The 15,968-nt window shown below is 43.2% G+C and overlaps 1 protein-coding gene across 4 annotated transcripts in view; it reads right to left on the minus strand.

Annotated features, from left to right (window-relative positions):
* CNTN5 (contactin 5) overlaps positions 1–15,968 on the minus strand; it is a 701,719-nt gene that overhangs the window by 118,549 nt on the left and 567,202 nt on the right. For all 4 annotated transcript variants that reach the window (XM_083736193.1, XM_083736191.1, XM_083736192.1 and 1 more), the window contains 3 exons: positions 13,158–13,294; positions 11,845–11,974; positions 11,015–11,165 (listed from right to left, as the gene is read on the minus strand). In XM_083736193.1, the coding sequence (XP_083592319.1) occupies positions 11,015–11,165; positions 11,845–11,974; positions 13,158–13,294 (418 nt within the window). The remainder of the gene's footprint in view (positions 1–11,014; positions 11,166–11,844; positions 11,975–13,157; positions 13,295–15,968) is intronic.

Raw genomic sequence — 15,968 nt, forward strand, 5'->3', positions numbered from 1 at the left:
CACTCTTTCTGCACACAAATGCTTCTGTTTCCTGATGAAAGAACAGCATGCCTCGGCCCAGTATACCTGAAGGAGCGTCTCCATCCCCATCCAGCCCTGACACTGAGGTCCGGCTCTGAGGGCCTTCTGGCGGTTCCCTCACTGTGGGAAGCGAGGTTACAGGGAACCAGGCAGAGGGCCTTCTCGGTAGTGGCACCCGCCCTGTGGAATGCCCTTCCACCAGATGTCAAGGAAATAAACAACTACCTGTTTAGGGAAGCTTTTAATGTTTGATGTTTTATTGTGCTTTTAATATTCTGTTGGGAGCAGCCCAGAGTGGCTGGGGAAACCCAGCCAAATGGGTGGGGTGTATATATATTACTATTATTATTATTATTATTATTATTATTATTATTATTATTATTCACTGAATTGTGACCACAACCACCCTTTCACAGCAGATAGCTGTGATGAGCCTGTTGACGACTCTTAACGACTGCAATAGGTCTTAGACAGAGAAGACAGAGAAACCAGTAGGAGAACACTTCAGTCTCCCAGGACATTCTATACAAGATCTCAAAGTAGCTGTTTTACTACAAAGGAATTTCAGAAATAGACTGGAAAGAGAAGCTGCTGAATTGCAACTTATTACCAAACTTAAAACCATGGAGAGACCTGGTCTGAACAAAGACATTGGATTCTTATCTCATTATACATGACAAAGCCATTTTTCACCTTCTCACCCCTTGCTTTTTCCTGTAAGACCTATTGCAGTCGTTAAGAGTCGTCAACAGGCTCATCACAGCTATCTGCCAATCACCCATTCCCACCACCCTTCTGAGTAATACCCCTCCCCACCTTCTCACTATATAGAAGGGTCTGGTAACTTCTGTTTCAGTGTACCTGAAGAAGTGTGCATGCACACGAAAGCTCATACCAAGAACTAACTTAGTTGGTCTTTAAGGTGCTACTGGAAGGAATTTTTTTGCTGTTTATGAAGGCAGAGGAAGCTAAGAGCTGGTTTATCTCAGAATCATGGAGTTGTAGAAGGCTCACCAAGGATCATCTAGTCCAACCCCCTACAATGAAGGAATCTCAGCTAAAGCATCCATGACGGATACCACAACTAAAACATCCATGATACCACATCAGATGTATTTTATGCCTACATCCAAGGACAGCACTTGGGGTAAGAGCAGTGATCTGCTTATTGGTGTTTCACAACTTTGACCTGTTGCAGGACCTTAGCCAGACCTTAGCAGAGCATACGCAGAGTTCCAGAAAGCAATCAGTTGCAGGCAGGATGGACGAAGCAGGAACAAGACACTGCTACTGGTAACTTGGTTACTTAGATGTTTACAGCAGACTCTGCAAGTTACTATATACAAGAACAGAAACGGATCTTAATCAGCTCTCTCTTAACAAACCCCAAATGACTCTCAGAACACCGCACTGACCAACAAACTATCCAGTCAGTAAGGTCATAAGTCATCATGCCTGTGTGAGACCTCAATCAATGGTAGAGTTGTATCCAAGGTCTCATATCTCTACGCAGAATAACTCCTCTGGTCAGTCATCCTTGGCTTTCGGCCAACTTCTAATTGCTTTGTGTGAAGCTGCACAGAATGGCACGTAGTCAAAATCCCAACACTGCTCCCATTAGAAAATTACAACATATTGAGCGCAACAGGCTGAATGGTAATGTTTGTAACAAATTTATTTACTGGTTACTTCCTAACATACAGGCCTACCCACCTGTGTCTGGGCCAGCCTGCCTGTGTCTGCTACCTATACTAGCCAACCTCATCAGCTGTATCGTCCGTGACATTCCGGGGACCTTTCCTTAATCACATTTGAGGACTATGTAACACAAGAATGTATTAAGAAAGTAAGAAATATATCTGCAGTGGATTTAATTAAATAGGTTATATACCTTCAAGCAGTGGTGTCCAAACTTTTTTCAAAGTTTTGATGAAATGAAGGGCCATGAGGGCTGACCAAAGAGCCGACCAAAGTTGTTGACCTTTTTTTTCTTTTAGGGTTGGAGTTGTTGAGGGTTTTTGTAGGATTTTACCACAGGAAATAAACTGCCCATTGGCCCGATTAAACCGACCCGAAATGAACTTTGGACATGCCTGCCATAAGGATTGTATATGATGTACTGCCTGGACTTGAATCCTATGTTAGGAAATAACCAGTAAAGAAATTTGTTACAAACATTACCATTCAGCTTGTTGCACTCTATATGTTGTAACTATTGCATCTGTGTAACACGGTATTGTATTTGTTTTGACCCCCATTGGAAAGTTGTCATCCAGTGAGGTCACACTTAGTGCAGGCTTCGAGCAGGCTTACTAGTGATGACAGTATTTGCTACAAATCTGGCAAATGGCCTTAACACAATTGGATGTGCTCTAATTACATTGAGAATATTCCTCCCAAATTAGGTACAGAATTGGCAATACAGTCAATTGATACAATTGCATACTATTGAAAGAAAAATTCTTTTTTTTTTAAATGGATGATTTTGACATTTGCTTTTATGATGAAATCAAAGTTGTCATTGTTTCTGTTTTATATTCAAATCTCCAAATCCCCATTATGAACAGCCACAGCCAAAGTAGCCTATGATTTATGCAAAGAGAGGGTGGGGAGGCAGCAACTACACAATTTGCCCTGGAATATGATTATTACTATTATTTTAAAAAATCATATTATACTAATTCCCACGCTTTCCCTCTATAATATGCTCTCTGAAAACCGCCTCTCTTCTGCATTATGACTACGAAACCACCACTAGGGGATCTAGAGAATCAATTGGTCGTGTGTCCTCAGACGCTTACATTCTGGCATATTTTAGATGTCATTTTGTTTTTAATTTGGGGGGAAATGAAGCCAGAAGCAGTAGCCCAGGGAGTCTCCACCAAAGTATAGCCTTTAAGAAAATGATGGCTTTTGCATTGCTTTTCTGCACACAGAGAAAATTGGGTAGCCGTTTTTTCCTCACCATTGTGGCAAAAGTGCCATAGGCAGCTGAACCTCGAATTTGCTTGGGATGCAAAGGCACACACAATGGACCACATAATCTAAGAGGGCAAAGGCATGGATGGAGGCAGTGCTGCACTCCAAGATTATGAATAACACTGCACAATCTACTTTGAAAAAGCACATGGCAGGATTAGTTGATGCCTGGTATTTAGTGCCAAAGACAAAAGAGAGAAAATAATGGAAATTCTTGGAAATAGGGGTTAGTCTGGGTGATTATTAGCAGTGTTCAATGGTTGAATAGAACATATTTTAAAAAGTAATTAAAATGGTAAGAGAGTGCATTAGAGTGGTGCCTAAAGGATCCTTTACACATTATTTCACACTTTGCTTTTTTGAGCCATGGAGATTAGTCTTAATGTCAGCATGGGAGCTGGTGCAATATAATGTCTGAAGGCAAAACTACACATTACACTTACTGGGTAGTAGGTAGCCACATTTTTTGATCGCTGTTAATTAAATTACAGAGGAGGAAAGGTTTCTGCATGCAGAAAAAGAAGGCTTCATTTCCCCCTCGCCAGTCACTCAGAAAAGAAATTACATCCGTCCTGTGTGACTAGGAACTTTAGGGGAAACATTCCCTAAACAATATGGGCACCATTTTGGGTAGCAACAGAGGTGTAGCAAGCCCAGGTGGTACCCGGTGCAAAGATTTCTTTGTCCCCCCCCCCCACATCGACAGTTTGGGGTAGGGTTGGGAGTCACGGGTGGGCGCCCTCAGCGATGACACCTTGGGTGGTCTGCCCCCTTCCTATGCCTTTGCGCCCCCACCCCCACGATTTTCACGTGCCCTGAGCTGCTGGGGGAAGGGGGGAGCTAGGCTGCTTTGCCGGGCGCTAGCAAAGCTGCGCAGCTTGTCCTCTCGGGAGCCACGGCTCTCGTCCATCTCCCTCCCTGGCAGCAGGAGCCGCTTATGGCAAGCCAGGGAGGGAGGGAGGCTGGGAGGCCCCCCCTGGCTTGCCGTAAGCGGCTCCTGCCAGTGGCGAAGGGATCCCATCACTGTCCGTATGGTGCTCCAGCGGTGCTGGTGGCAAACCGCTACGCACAACGCATACGTGCGACACCACACATGTGTTGTATGTAGTGGTTTGCTGCTGGTGCTGCCCAAGAGCCATACAGACGGTGGGAGGATCCACTGCTCATGGCTGCAGCCGTGAACAGAGGATCCTCTACAATGTGGCTGCGGTGGCATGATGGCTGCTCACACTCACGTGCCTGGGTCAGGGCGGCAGGGCAAACACCCTGCCTTCTTGTCACCCCCGACCCGGAACCCGGGGTGAACTGCCCCCCACCCCCTCCTTGCGATGCCACTGGGTAGGAATTGCCTTCCCAAGGCTGCTGCTGCTGCTGCTATTATTATTTCAATTAATGAGATGCTTTGTACTAAAACAACAATAACAACCAACAGTCTCAATGCAACTTTAACTAAAAGTGAAAATGCAGCTTACACACCTCACAGTGTGGTGTAGTGGTTAGAGAGCTGGACTAGGACCTGGGAGCCAAGGGTTCAAATCGACTCAGAAACAAACCTTGCTCTGTGACCTTGGGCCAGTCACTGCCTCTCAGCTTAGCCTACCTCATGGGGTTGTTGTGATAATAAATAAAGTGGAGAGAGAGGAAAAGCGCATATGCCACCTTGCTTTCCTTGTTGTATAGGTGTGATAGGGATTTAATTATAAAATAACTAAAATCTAATTTGGCCCTACAAGTGTGAGCTCGTAATCCCAATCAATCAATAAATTTGGTGATGGTCGCAGCCACCCCTCCCATTCTATAATATGAGGAGTGAGAATGTTTTCCTACTTTGCCAGATTTATTCTAAGGATTACTTTTAAAAAAGTAAAAAAAAAAGGGGGGGGAATGCATGCAACACACTTTGAACATCACTGAAATCTAAGAGCACCAGTGTAGTGGACAAAGTACTTGACTTGGACCAGGAAGAGATGAACTTGAATTTCTACTCAGCTATGAAACTCACTGGCTCCCCACCTAAATCATCTCAAAATGTTATCCTGAAGACAAATGGACAGGATGAGAGAAGCACACATGCTTGGGGAAAGGGTGGAATAAACATGTAAGAAATAAATGAATAATATGCCAAGCGGGAGAAAGTATGTTCATGTTATGTGATTAATGGCACAGACCAAAGATTTTTTTTTTTTTAAGGAAAGGCACTTAATTTGCAACTAGATTAGATGGTAGGAGATATGTGATTGGATTTTTAAAGCAAGCCAAATACAATTACAAGGGTGGAGGAAATCAAATGTGAGCTGTAGTGCTGGAGTGCAGTGTTTAATCTCTTCTCCTGCGCCATTTTCCTGATGTGACTCTCAGCTGTCATGTCTCCTACAGATGGGTGCGAACATCAGCGCAAGAGAAACTGAAGGAGCCCTCAACATCCCCTTCAATGCCTTCCTGGCCTGAGCATGTGGCTCTCGCATCATCTTGCGCATGACTCCCCTGTAGCTTTTTGCTCTCCACACCAATGCAGAAGGGTGTAACTGCAGAATCAGACAACCATCTTGTCCCTTACATTCCCATGTGAAAATTTCGAAGTATGCTTCCCCACTGTGATGTCAGGAGCTCGAGTCAGCAAGAGAAAATGTCTGTCAGTGAACTTAATTCCTTTTTGAAAGAAACCAAAGCAGCACAGGCCTCGTGATCCCAACAATTATTCCCAGTAGGTCTTGCTCCAATGATGCAGTTGCAAGGGCTGAAGCCCCCTCCCCAACCTTCCCAACACTCTCAAAGGCTGCTCCTCTCCAGGGTCTTTCCCAAGCAGTTGCAAACTGCTCCTACGTACAACCAATCTCTGCTCTGCTCTTTTCATTTCTCTGCACGTTCTAGGAGACCAGTGGGGAGGGAAGCTGGTTGTAGCAGGAGGGGGAGACCCTATGGATTCTTCAGCAGCCTGTCTCATCGTTTCCCCATGGCCATTCTCTTCTCTTCAGCCTTGGAGTCTTCCTGCTCACTAAACCCTGTTACCTCTTCAGCTTCTGACACCTCCTCCTCCCAGTCTGTTCCTTCTCCCTATGACCACTCACCATCATCTTACCACTGATTCCCTGGCTCTGAGTCCATGACATGGGATTTGTGAAAGAACACCACCCCATCCCAGTTTGTGATATACTGAAGGAATGGAGGAATTAGCCAGTACAGTGGTACCTTAATTTGTTCTGGAGGTCTGCTCTTAACCTGAAACTGTTCTTAACCTGAGGTACCACTTTAGCTAATGGAGGCTTCCCACTGCTGCTGCTGTTCTCATTCTGAAGCAGAGTTCTTAACCCGAGATACTATTTCTGGGTTAGTGGAATCTGTAACCTGAAGCGTCTGTAACCTGAAGCATCTGTAACCCGAGGTACCACTATACAGTGGTACCTCGAGTTAAAATGCTTCAGGTTACAAACTTCGTGAACCTGGAAGAGTTACCTCGAGTTGAAAACTTTGCCCTAGGAGGAGAACGGAAATCGTGTGCCACCGGCGCAGCGGTAGCAAGAGGCCCCATTAGCAAAAGCACGCCTCTAGTTAAGAACAGTTTCAGGTTAAGAACAGACCTCCAGAACAAATTAAGTTTGTAACTAGAGGTACCACTGTAATGCCAAACAGTTCATCATTTTGCAATGTATGGAACTAAGACATACCATAAACCCAGGTAAATGGATACTCTCTAGCAGTTCTTCCCAATCACAGATCAATCTACTTACTCCAGGAATCAGTATGCCACGATCACATGCACTCCCCAAAGCTTTCCGCAGAGAGGTGCTGGGGTTTCTTCTCCCCCCACATGTTTTATTTCCAGTGATTTTTAACATGTACCAAGTGCCCATCGCCCAGAGTGTGTCTAAAATAGCAAAGTGGTTTAAAGCTAACTCACTCTGTGAATTTAGTGCAGAGAAACTGCAAAAGGAGAAAGTAATTGACAACTCTGGGGTCATTTGTGTTTGCGGACTCAGCCACTATCTGGCCAAATGTTTGAATGCTGGAAATTGGCTTGTAACCATCAGCTGGAAATCAGTTTGCAATCACCAGCCATACAATTAAAACACAAATCTTGAAATGTAAACAATTCTGGAGTGATACTGTCATTGACATTCAGAAAAGGCTAACAAACTAAAGCAAACCCATTTACGTTTTTATATAAAAGACACCATCTTCTTGAAATTAGCTTTTTCTTAGCTAAAAGCAGACAATTAAAACACGTTTTCTCTTCCAGAGGGAGCAAAGTAAGTAATAATAGAGTCTTAATAGGATTTTTCTTTGCTAGAGTGGTTTGGGATGGTTTTATTTTAAGTATAATTAATGGTCATGTAATGGTAATAATGAGCAGGCATGAAAGCCCAGTAATGAGAAAAATTGTGTGTGTGTGTTAGAGAGAGGGAGAAGTGCAAAGCTTTGTGTTTTTCCCCCTTATAGTTAATTCTTGTAGCTCACCAAATACTGTGTGGAGTAGATAAAATTTTTTTTAAAGAAAACAATTGCCTTCAAATTGGGGTTTCAGAGAACCTCAAGGTTCCATGGAATTTTACCTGTGGATAAGTAGGTTTTACCAGACTTATAAATTAAAAAATAAACAGGAGATATCAGAAGTTACTCAAAAGAAAATACAGAATTAGTGGACAAGCTTCCTTGGCAAATAAGACAGCCGACCACTACTGATCCAGAACAACACTAAAATAGAAACAGAGTTCGTGCTAGCATCTCTGTCCACTACAGGAAATTGCCACCTACGTGATTTGTCTAGGCTCAGTCAATGGGTGCATCAAAAAGACAAGTGTACGGTAATATATCCATCTTAAGGACACCTCTCAAAATTATGAGTAAAGGAGAATCAAGTAATGACAAATCACATTCAAGTACTATTGGAATTAGTGGTCACGCTGAAAACCACTTGAGGTAATGAAGTGACCACTAACATCGAGAAGAGCTTCACCTGCAGGGCCAAGAGGCATTCATTCATCATGGATCTCTCCTGACTCTGAGAGCAGATACAACACACGTTCTTCTTCTCTTGTGTATCTCTTGATAATTGATAGTGCCATGTGTCAAGCTTTGCACATAATCTTGTTTAATTCCAGCTATAAACTTACCTTCATTTTCTGACTTGGATATTCCTAGACCACAAAGTGTTGAGCGGCATGTTTGCCAATTTCACATGGCAGAGTCCTCTTTGGACTGTACCACTTCAGACTCCAGGCATGTACACATACATGAAAGGATGGGGAGTTACATATTTTAAGATCCCCAGTTTTAAATAAACAAAAACAGAATACCTGACTTCACCGTTTTCTATGTGCAGAGCAATTTGTACATGAGAAAGCATTCAAAAACACAACTCCCACACCTACAGCTTGAAATGACACAGTCCAAGAAGCAAGTGATCGAATAGATCAGCCCAGAGGGCTTTCTGTGTGAGTCCCTATTTCAGGTATCTTAGCTAACATTTCATCAATAGCTTGACACATTTTCCCCGCAGTTAGTCCACCCGTATTGCCTTAGTCTCTTATTTTCTCAGGAGACTGTCAAGAGCACTGGGCATGGGGTAGCCTGCAGGGGCACAGAACAAACTGTGAAGCTTGAAGGGCTGTGAAATTGTGAAGCAAAACTGAGAAGAGAATTAGCAGGTAAGACAGGACTCAGGTGGGAAGAAGATAATTGGTAAACCTGAGAGAATGGAGAGACTGGAAGAAGTGACCAGAAGGAGAGAATTGGAAGTGTGTTTGTGTGAGAGAGTATGAAGGGTAGGACTAGGTGAATCTGTCAATTTCATCTTCTTTCAATGACTCCTTTTTCACATGACTCCTTTTTAATTCAATTTTGCCTAATATACACATTTTTTTGCATGGCACCCTCCTATAGTGTAATGCATTTTTATATGTTATCTTTACTAATATATGCATTTGTGTGCATCCTTTACCCCCAGCGTATGTGTTTTTGTACACATTACTTGGCTGGTGAACCGCATTGCAAAATCTGGAGAAGTGTCAGTTTAGAGGGACGTGGCTGTGTTTTGATTTGTGTATTGTTTCAGAAAGTGTGGATTAGGGAAGTTGGCATCTAAATGTGAACTGAACTGAATTTCTCCCCTCTCCCGTGTGTGTGTGTGTGTGTGTCTACTTATGAAGCAGGATGAAAGAGGCTTCTTCTTTCTTCTTCTTTGGCGAGTAAGATTGTCTTCCATGAACGCAGTCTTAACAGTGAGTCCACAAGTGACTGTGGAGGCCAATTCTGGATCCACATGTCCTTCCACAGTGGGGACATAGGTTTCTGGGTGGGAGTTGATCATGGTGAGGGTTCGCCAAGCATGCCTTCCTCTTAGCACGTTTCTCCCTTGCGTCCTGAGTTTGAGTGTCTTCAAAGTCCATGACACCTTTGATAAAGGCTGTTCTCCAATTAGAGCGCTCACAGGTCAGTGTTTCCCCGTTGTTGGTGTTTTTACTACATTTTTAAAGAGAGTCTTTAAACCTCTTTTGTTGACCACCAGCATTACGCTTTCCGTTTTTAAGTTCTGAATAGAGTAGTTGCTTTGGAGGGTGATAATCAGGCATCCAAACAACATGACCAGTCCAATGAAGTTGAAGAATCATTGCTTCAGCACTGGTTATCTTTTCTTCTTCTGGTACATTGGCATTAGTTTGCCTGTCTTCCCAAGTGATATGTAAAAATTTTCGGAGACATCTTTCAAGGTGTTGGAGATGGTGTTTATAAGTGGTCCATGTTTCACAAGCGTACAGTAAGGTTGGTAGTACAATAGCTTTGTAAACATGCATTTTGGTTTCCCTGCAAAAGTCCCGGTCCTCAAACACTCTGCACTTCAATCGGGAGAAAGCCGCACTCGCAGAGCTCAGGTGATGCTAGATTTTGGCATCAGTGTCAGCCCAGGTAGTAGAAGTGATTGACACTTCCCAACGTTATACTACTGAGTTGGTTTTGTGGCACAGCAGAGGGCTTGTTTTGTGCTTGTTGGTGCAGTACTTTGGTTTTTTGGATGTTGACCAATAGGCCAAGCTTTTCGTAAGCTTCTGTGAACATATTTAGAATAGTTTGGAGGTCATCCTTTGAGTGTGCACACACTTCGTTGTCATCAGCATACTGAAGTTATGGCATCCTTACTCTTTGCTTTCAGCCTACTCAAATTAAAGAGCTTTCCATCTGTTCAATATATGATTTCTACCCTGGTGGGGAGTTTCCCTTCGACAATATGTAGGATCATAGCAATGAAAATAATAGAATTGGGGTGATAACACAACCCTGTTTAACACGTGTGTGTATGTGTGTGTTTGTCTACTTATGAAACAGGATGGAAGAGGCACAATGGAGACAAGGGGTTATTACAAAGTTAAGCAGGGATGAGGGAAGCCAGAATTGTTGGGGGGAAAGGAAAGGAGAAAGCAAGGAGGAGTCCACAAGGAGCTGTGGAGAAACAAGACACTAGTGTGTGCTGTGGATCACTATCATAAAGGCCTGTGCACTCCATTCAGCTGAAGCATGAATCTCAAACTGAATTGCGCCAATTTAGGGGCAATCTAGGCTTTTACCAATTTGTGTTGTGACAGCCTCAGATGGTTCCAGGTTGGGTGAGGCCACACAGAGCAATCCAGGGCTGTGGGGTGGGACATCAGCTGGGAAGAAAGAGAGGCAGGCAGGGCCCTGGATTGGGGCTGAGCGGGTGTGTGCAGTGCGCAGTCCTACTGCCCCCTTTTGTGTGGGGTGCTTCTGACATTCATTTTCTGAACACCTTCTCTCATGCCAAAACCTATCCTTTGAAAAGACTGACTAATATCCTGCTCTTCTTCACAAAACAGCTTCCATTTCCAGGAATTAAAATATACATCAAAATGCGTTAATAAAAAATAACAAAGCGTCGCACATTCTCAGCATTTATGCGGAGCATTTAAAGCCGGCGATTGTCGATCAAAGGCGCTTGGCTGTTATCTCTTTCTCGCAGGCATTCATTCAGTCAAAGGCAAAAATTAATGAACCGACATCTGACCTTTTATTCTCTCTCACTGCTTTGTCTCCTTTCTTCCATGAGATGGCGGGTTTGGGGGAGGCTTGTGGTTTGCACTCGACGGCAACTTCTTGGCCCCTGGTTATAATGATTGTTTTCTTCAGTTGGCTTGGGGGGAAAGTTGGAGCCAAAGCTGTTGAAAGGAAATATTTCAGTCTCTTAGCTTAGTATTTCAATTAATTAATTCACAGATGTCGCATGCCAATATGCTCTCATTTTCTCTCCCCCTCTTTTCCTCACTTCCCTATCCTATAGTGGTTAAAAGGGATTAAGCTATTAAAATCTCCCTCAGTCTGTTTCTCTGGCGTAGTGCCAGAGCCCATCAAGGGATTTTGAGGGAAAGGAGATGGTGTTTCTATGGACGATAGCAACACACACACCCTCAACTGCCCAGGCTAGCCTGATGCTATACTGACCCAGATGGGCACCCAGAGTTATGGATAAGTAACATCTGGAGGGGCAGAGATTCCTCACGCCTGCCTTATAATGTGGTTGCCTTATAATCTTCCTCTGAGCTGTGACTTCTCCAAACCCCTGTTGTAATTCTGAACTGTCTCCTTCTTCTCTGGAAGGGTCAGGCTTGGGAGGTGGTTGCCCCCTTCCTCCTCTGCCCAGTCCCTGACACTTGCCAGGTTTTCAGACAGGCATCTCTCCTTGCCTGGAGATGCCAGAGATCAAACCTGTTACCTTCTGCAAGCAAGGCAGATGCTCTATCACTGACCTATGGACCTCCCCTCCCCAACTGTCCCCCTATCCCAGCAGCGTATTCTTAATAATAAAATGTAAAAAGAGCAACCTTCTTAAGTACACACCCAAAATCCTCAACTCGGCGCTGGTGTAAACGGCTCCGTGCTTGTTTTCGGCTACGCACTGGTACATTCCAGCATCAGACTGATTGACACTGTGGATCAGCAGTACACCATTAACCATCTCAATCCTGCTCTGCAATGAAACAGGAAAATAATTCTACAAAAGCAAACAAAACCAGGAAGATTTGTCGGGTTTTCAGCTTTACAGAATATAGGAAGAGGGGGGCAGGTTCATATAAGTGAACATGCACAAAAGTAGCTTCCTGGATTTAATTGTGGTGGCTGTCCTTTTGCTTCACCCTTTATGACAGTGCTGAAATATTTTAGACGCTGAAAAGCACACACAATGGTTATGGTCTGGGATTATCTTCTTTCAGCTGCAGTGTGATCAGAACCCGATGGCTGCATGAAAGATCACAATTTTAACTGGCTGACTCACTGCTGCCTGCAGTCTGTTATGCTTCAGACCTGGCTCATTTGAGATTGAAGATCTTAGTACAGAGCTGAAAGTTTTCTTCCCCTGTGAAAAAGGCTTCCGTTTTCCTGCTTTGTCCTCAGAGGATTCTTCAGAATTTCTGGAGAATTTCAGTGGGTGCAGGATTTGGAACTTGCACTACATTTGCAGCATTTCTACAGCATTCAGCAGCTTCCCTGGCTGCCTGAACTTCCTGATCTGAAAAAGCTTCACAGAAGGAGTCAACATTCCTGGGGATTCAAATGAAGCACAGGCAACCCAGACATATGGATGCCAGAATCTGTCAGTTTCAATTTTTCATTTTGTCAATCTTAGGTTCAGTTCTCTACATTTCAGCACCATTTCCCTCCCTTCTTTTTTATGTCCTCATCAGGATTTGGGTGTGAATTGCTCCCAATATTCATAGTTTTGTACGCAATTTCCCAAAATACAATTCATTTTTCTATGCTATTTTCACTAATATGTGCATTTAAATACACACGTTATGTATGCAGGTGTATAATGTATATGAGTATTTTTGTAAACATCAGACATCTGGAGAATTGCAGTGCAAAATTCAAAGAGGAGTGAATTTTGAAAGATGGCCAAGCTATGTTTTAGTTCCTATAGTATTTTGAAAAGTACAAATCAGGCAGGTTCACTTATAAATGCAGACTGAACTGGATTTCCCTCCACCCCTTCCCAGAGGGCTGCAGACCAGTGGTTCAATGATTTGTTGAATCATTTGTTCAATGATTTGTTCAATGAAACACCTGCCTCAAAAGCAAGGTAAGCACAACACAAACCCTGACCCTGAAAGGAATGTGCTCAGAAAGCAAAGCAAAACTAACTGCACACTTACCTCTGGCCAGAGAGGTGTTCCGTTTTTCAGCCATCGATAGGTAGGTCTTGGCTTTCCAGTAGCTTTGCATTCCCATCGGAGCTGATCTCCACTGTCTAGCTGGGTATCATTAAGCCTCTCCACCCAATGTGGGTATGCTGCCAAAAATAACAGAACAGGATCACAGTGCTTGAGACTGCTGGAACTATAGCTAAGTCTATGAAGACATGCAATGCCATTGTGTACATTTGTTTTTAAACTGCTGCCTTTGCATTTTGATAAATGTTACATCTACATGGGTCATATCCAGTGCTGCAGTTCCACTGGTACAATACACTTCTGCGCATAAAGTAAAGTTTCTTCTTCCCCTCCTGTCCCCCTCCTCTTCCTCCATTACCCTGCACCCTCGAAATCAGTTCCGGAGGGTTGGATACAACCCCTTGTTTTCAAAGTTTGATTTTATCAGCATTTTCTTCTGCATATTTTATATTGCTTCATGTAAGCTGCTTAGAATATTTTTGTTGATTAAGTGGTGTATTGATCTTATTAAGTTACCCAACTCCTTCAACCTTTTCTCATAAGGCTTGGCTTCCAGACGCTAACCCTAACCCTAACCCTCCCAGTCTGGTGTCATCTACAAATTGGATGAGCATCCCCTCAATTTCTTCATCCAAGTCATTTATAAAGACATTGAACAACAACGGTCCCAAGACAGAACCCTATGGCACCCCAATTCTCACCCCCCCCCAGGAAGATGAGGAACCATTAGTGAACATTCTTTGGGTACAGCTGCCAATCCACCTAACAGTTACCTCATCCAGCCCACATATTACCAACTTCTTCACAATAAGATTATGGGGGACTTTATCAAAAGCCTTACTGAAATCAAGATACACAGCATCCCCCTGATGATCCACCAAGTTTGTAACTCTGTCAAAAAAAAAAAAAAAGGAGTCCAACACTCTTCTCTTACAATGGCCAGCAAGGTGCCCATGGGAAACCCACAAGAGGGAGCTGAATGCAACAGCAATCTCCTCTTCTGTGGCTTCTATGGTATTCAGAAGAATGCTGTCTTTGACTCCAAACACACAAAAACACACCAATTATGAGCATTTTAAGAATCATCTCTCTCTCTCTGCTTCTGCCGTGTTTTCAGAGTACTCCCAGATTTGTGTGAAAACTCTCACTTTCCATTGCGAGCCGTAGAAGAATCGTTGAGGGAAGCAACATTTGATTCATACTGTGCCTGAGTATTAATTAGCTGAGCAAATTCACATTCCATACCAGGTGATTATGAGTTTTGGCAACAATCATTCATTCACAGGGAAGAATCAACGTTTGTTGTTGGGAGCGCCCCAGCATAAATTGATTTCTGCATGGAATATTGTCTGCACAGAGCTAGTGCAACAGCATTATCTGAGCTTAGACCATTCTCTGGCCTTTACTCCTTTCATTTTCTTTGTAAAGCTTCTTGTGGTCTGGGGAATTCCTAGCTCTGTAGAGTACGCTGCCTGTCAGCCTAGCTCTGAATACGATTCCCCCAGTCAACACAATGGTTGAACAACAGAAGCTGATGTTGTAGGCTTGAGGCCTTAATAACTAGCTATGCTACAGATGCCAACTTCCATAGAGAAAAAAAACCTTCTCAAATTAATAAGGCTTAACTCATTAATCCAATGCACTGAAGAGGAAAGCTTTTAAATCTCTTCTGTGCGGCACCGCAGAGTATCAGATGTCAATGGCCTTGACATCAAGGAATGCAGAATAATATATCTGGCAGGGTTGGTTAGCAATTGAGAGCTAGCACAGCGACGGATCTATTTTGGACAGAACAAAATCAATAAAGCACTTTAATAGCAGTCCTTGTGCTGGACAGAATTTAAAAAATAAATCTTATAATCTGTTTGGTGTTTGACCAGTCACCAATCAGTGTTCCAAGAAGCTGTAGGAAAGGCATGGCAGTTCTTCCCGGGGTTATAGGTTGCAAGGAATAGGCATCAAGCTGGCATTTAGGCCGCAGTTATATGCGTGCTTAGCTGGGAGTAAGTCCCAGTGAACTCAGTGGTATTGACTTCTGAAGAAATGTATATAGGATTGTGCTGTTAGTTTTGCATCTGAAGGCAAGGGTTGGGCATCCATGCAAGCACATATTGTGCCAAAATATTATGAAGGCTGGGGTTACATGTCAATACCCCAGAAGCACTGCTTGAAAACATCGCCCTGGGTTTAAAATAATAGTAACTGGTTGCAGTAATTCAAAGAATTGTAGAGTTGGAAGGGACCACAAGGGTCATTTAGTCTAACCCTTTTTGCCCGACATGGAGCTCAAATCCACAGCCCTGAAAATAAGAGTCTCAAGCTCTGTGGAGTGAACTGAATATTTGACCAATTGTTCTGTCAGAACAATGGAGTAACAACTTTTGATAACTTAAAAGAGTGACCATGGTTAGTTGGGAAGCAGAACTAATTCTTTTATTGAAATTGATTCCTGACCCTGAAATTCCCACCTTTTCTTTGATATATTTAACAACAGGGTCCCAAGTGCTTCAAATGTCTTTAGAGTTCTCTTCTTTTTTTCATCATCATCGTCAGTGAACAGACCCCCTGAATAGTGTCAACATTGATTACAGACTTGTTGACAGCAGCAAAATGAGCACTTACCAAAAAAACCCCTATATTTTAAATGCATTTACTGTACTTTTCTGTGTATAAGACCAGGAGTTTTTCTTTTACTGAAAAATAAGGATTAAAAACTGGGGGCGTCTTATACACAGGTAGTAGGTATGGGTGACAGGTGATTGGTTGTAGCCGTGAGCTGCAGACTGTCACTGG

This window comes from Podarcis gaigeae (assembly GCF_964106915.1).
Source record: "Podarcis gaigeae genome assembly, chromosome: 4".
Classification (NCBI taxonomy): Eukaryota; Metazoa; Chordata; class Lepidosauria; order Squamata; family Lacertidae; genus Podarcis; species Podarcis gaigeae.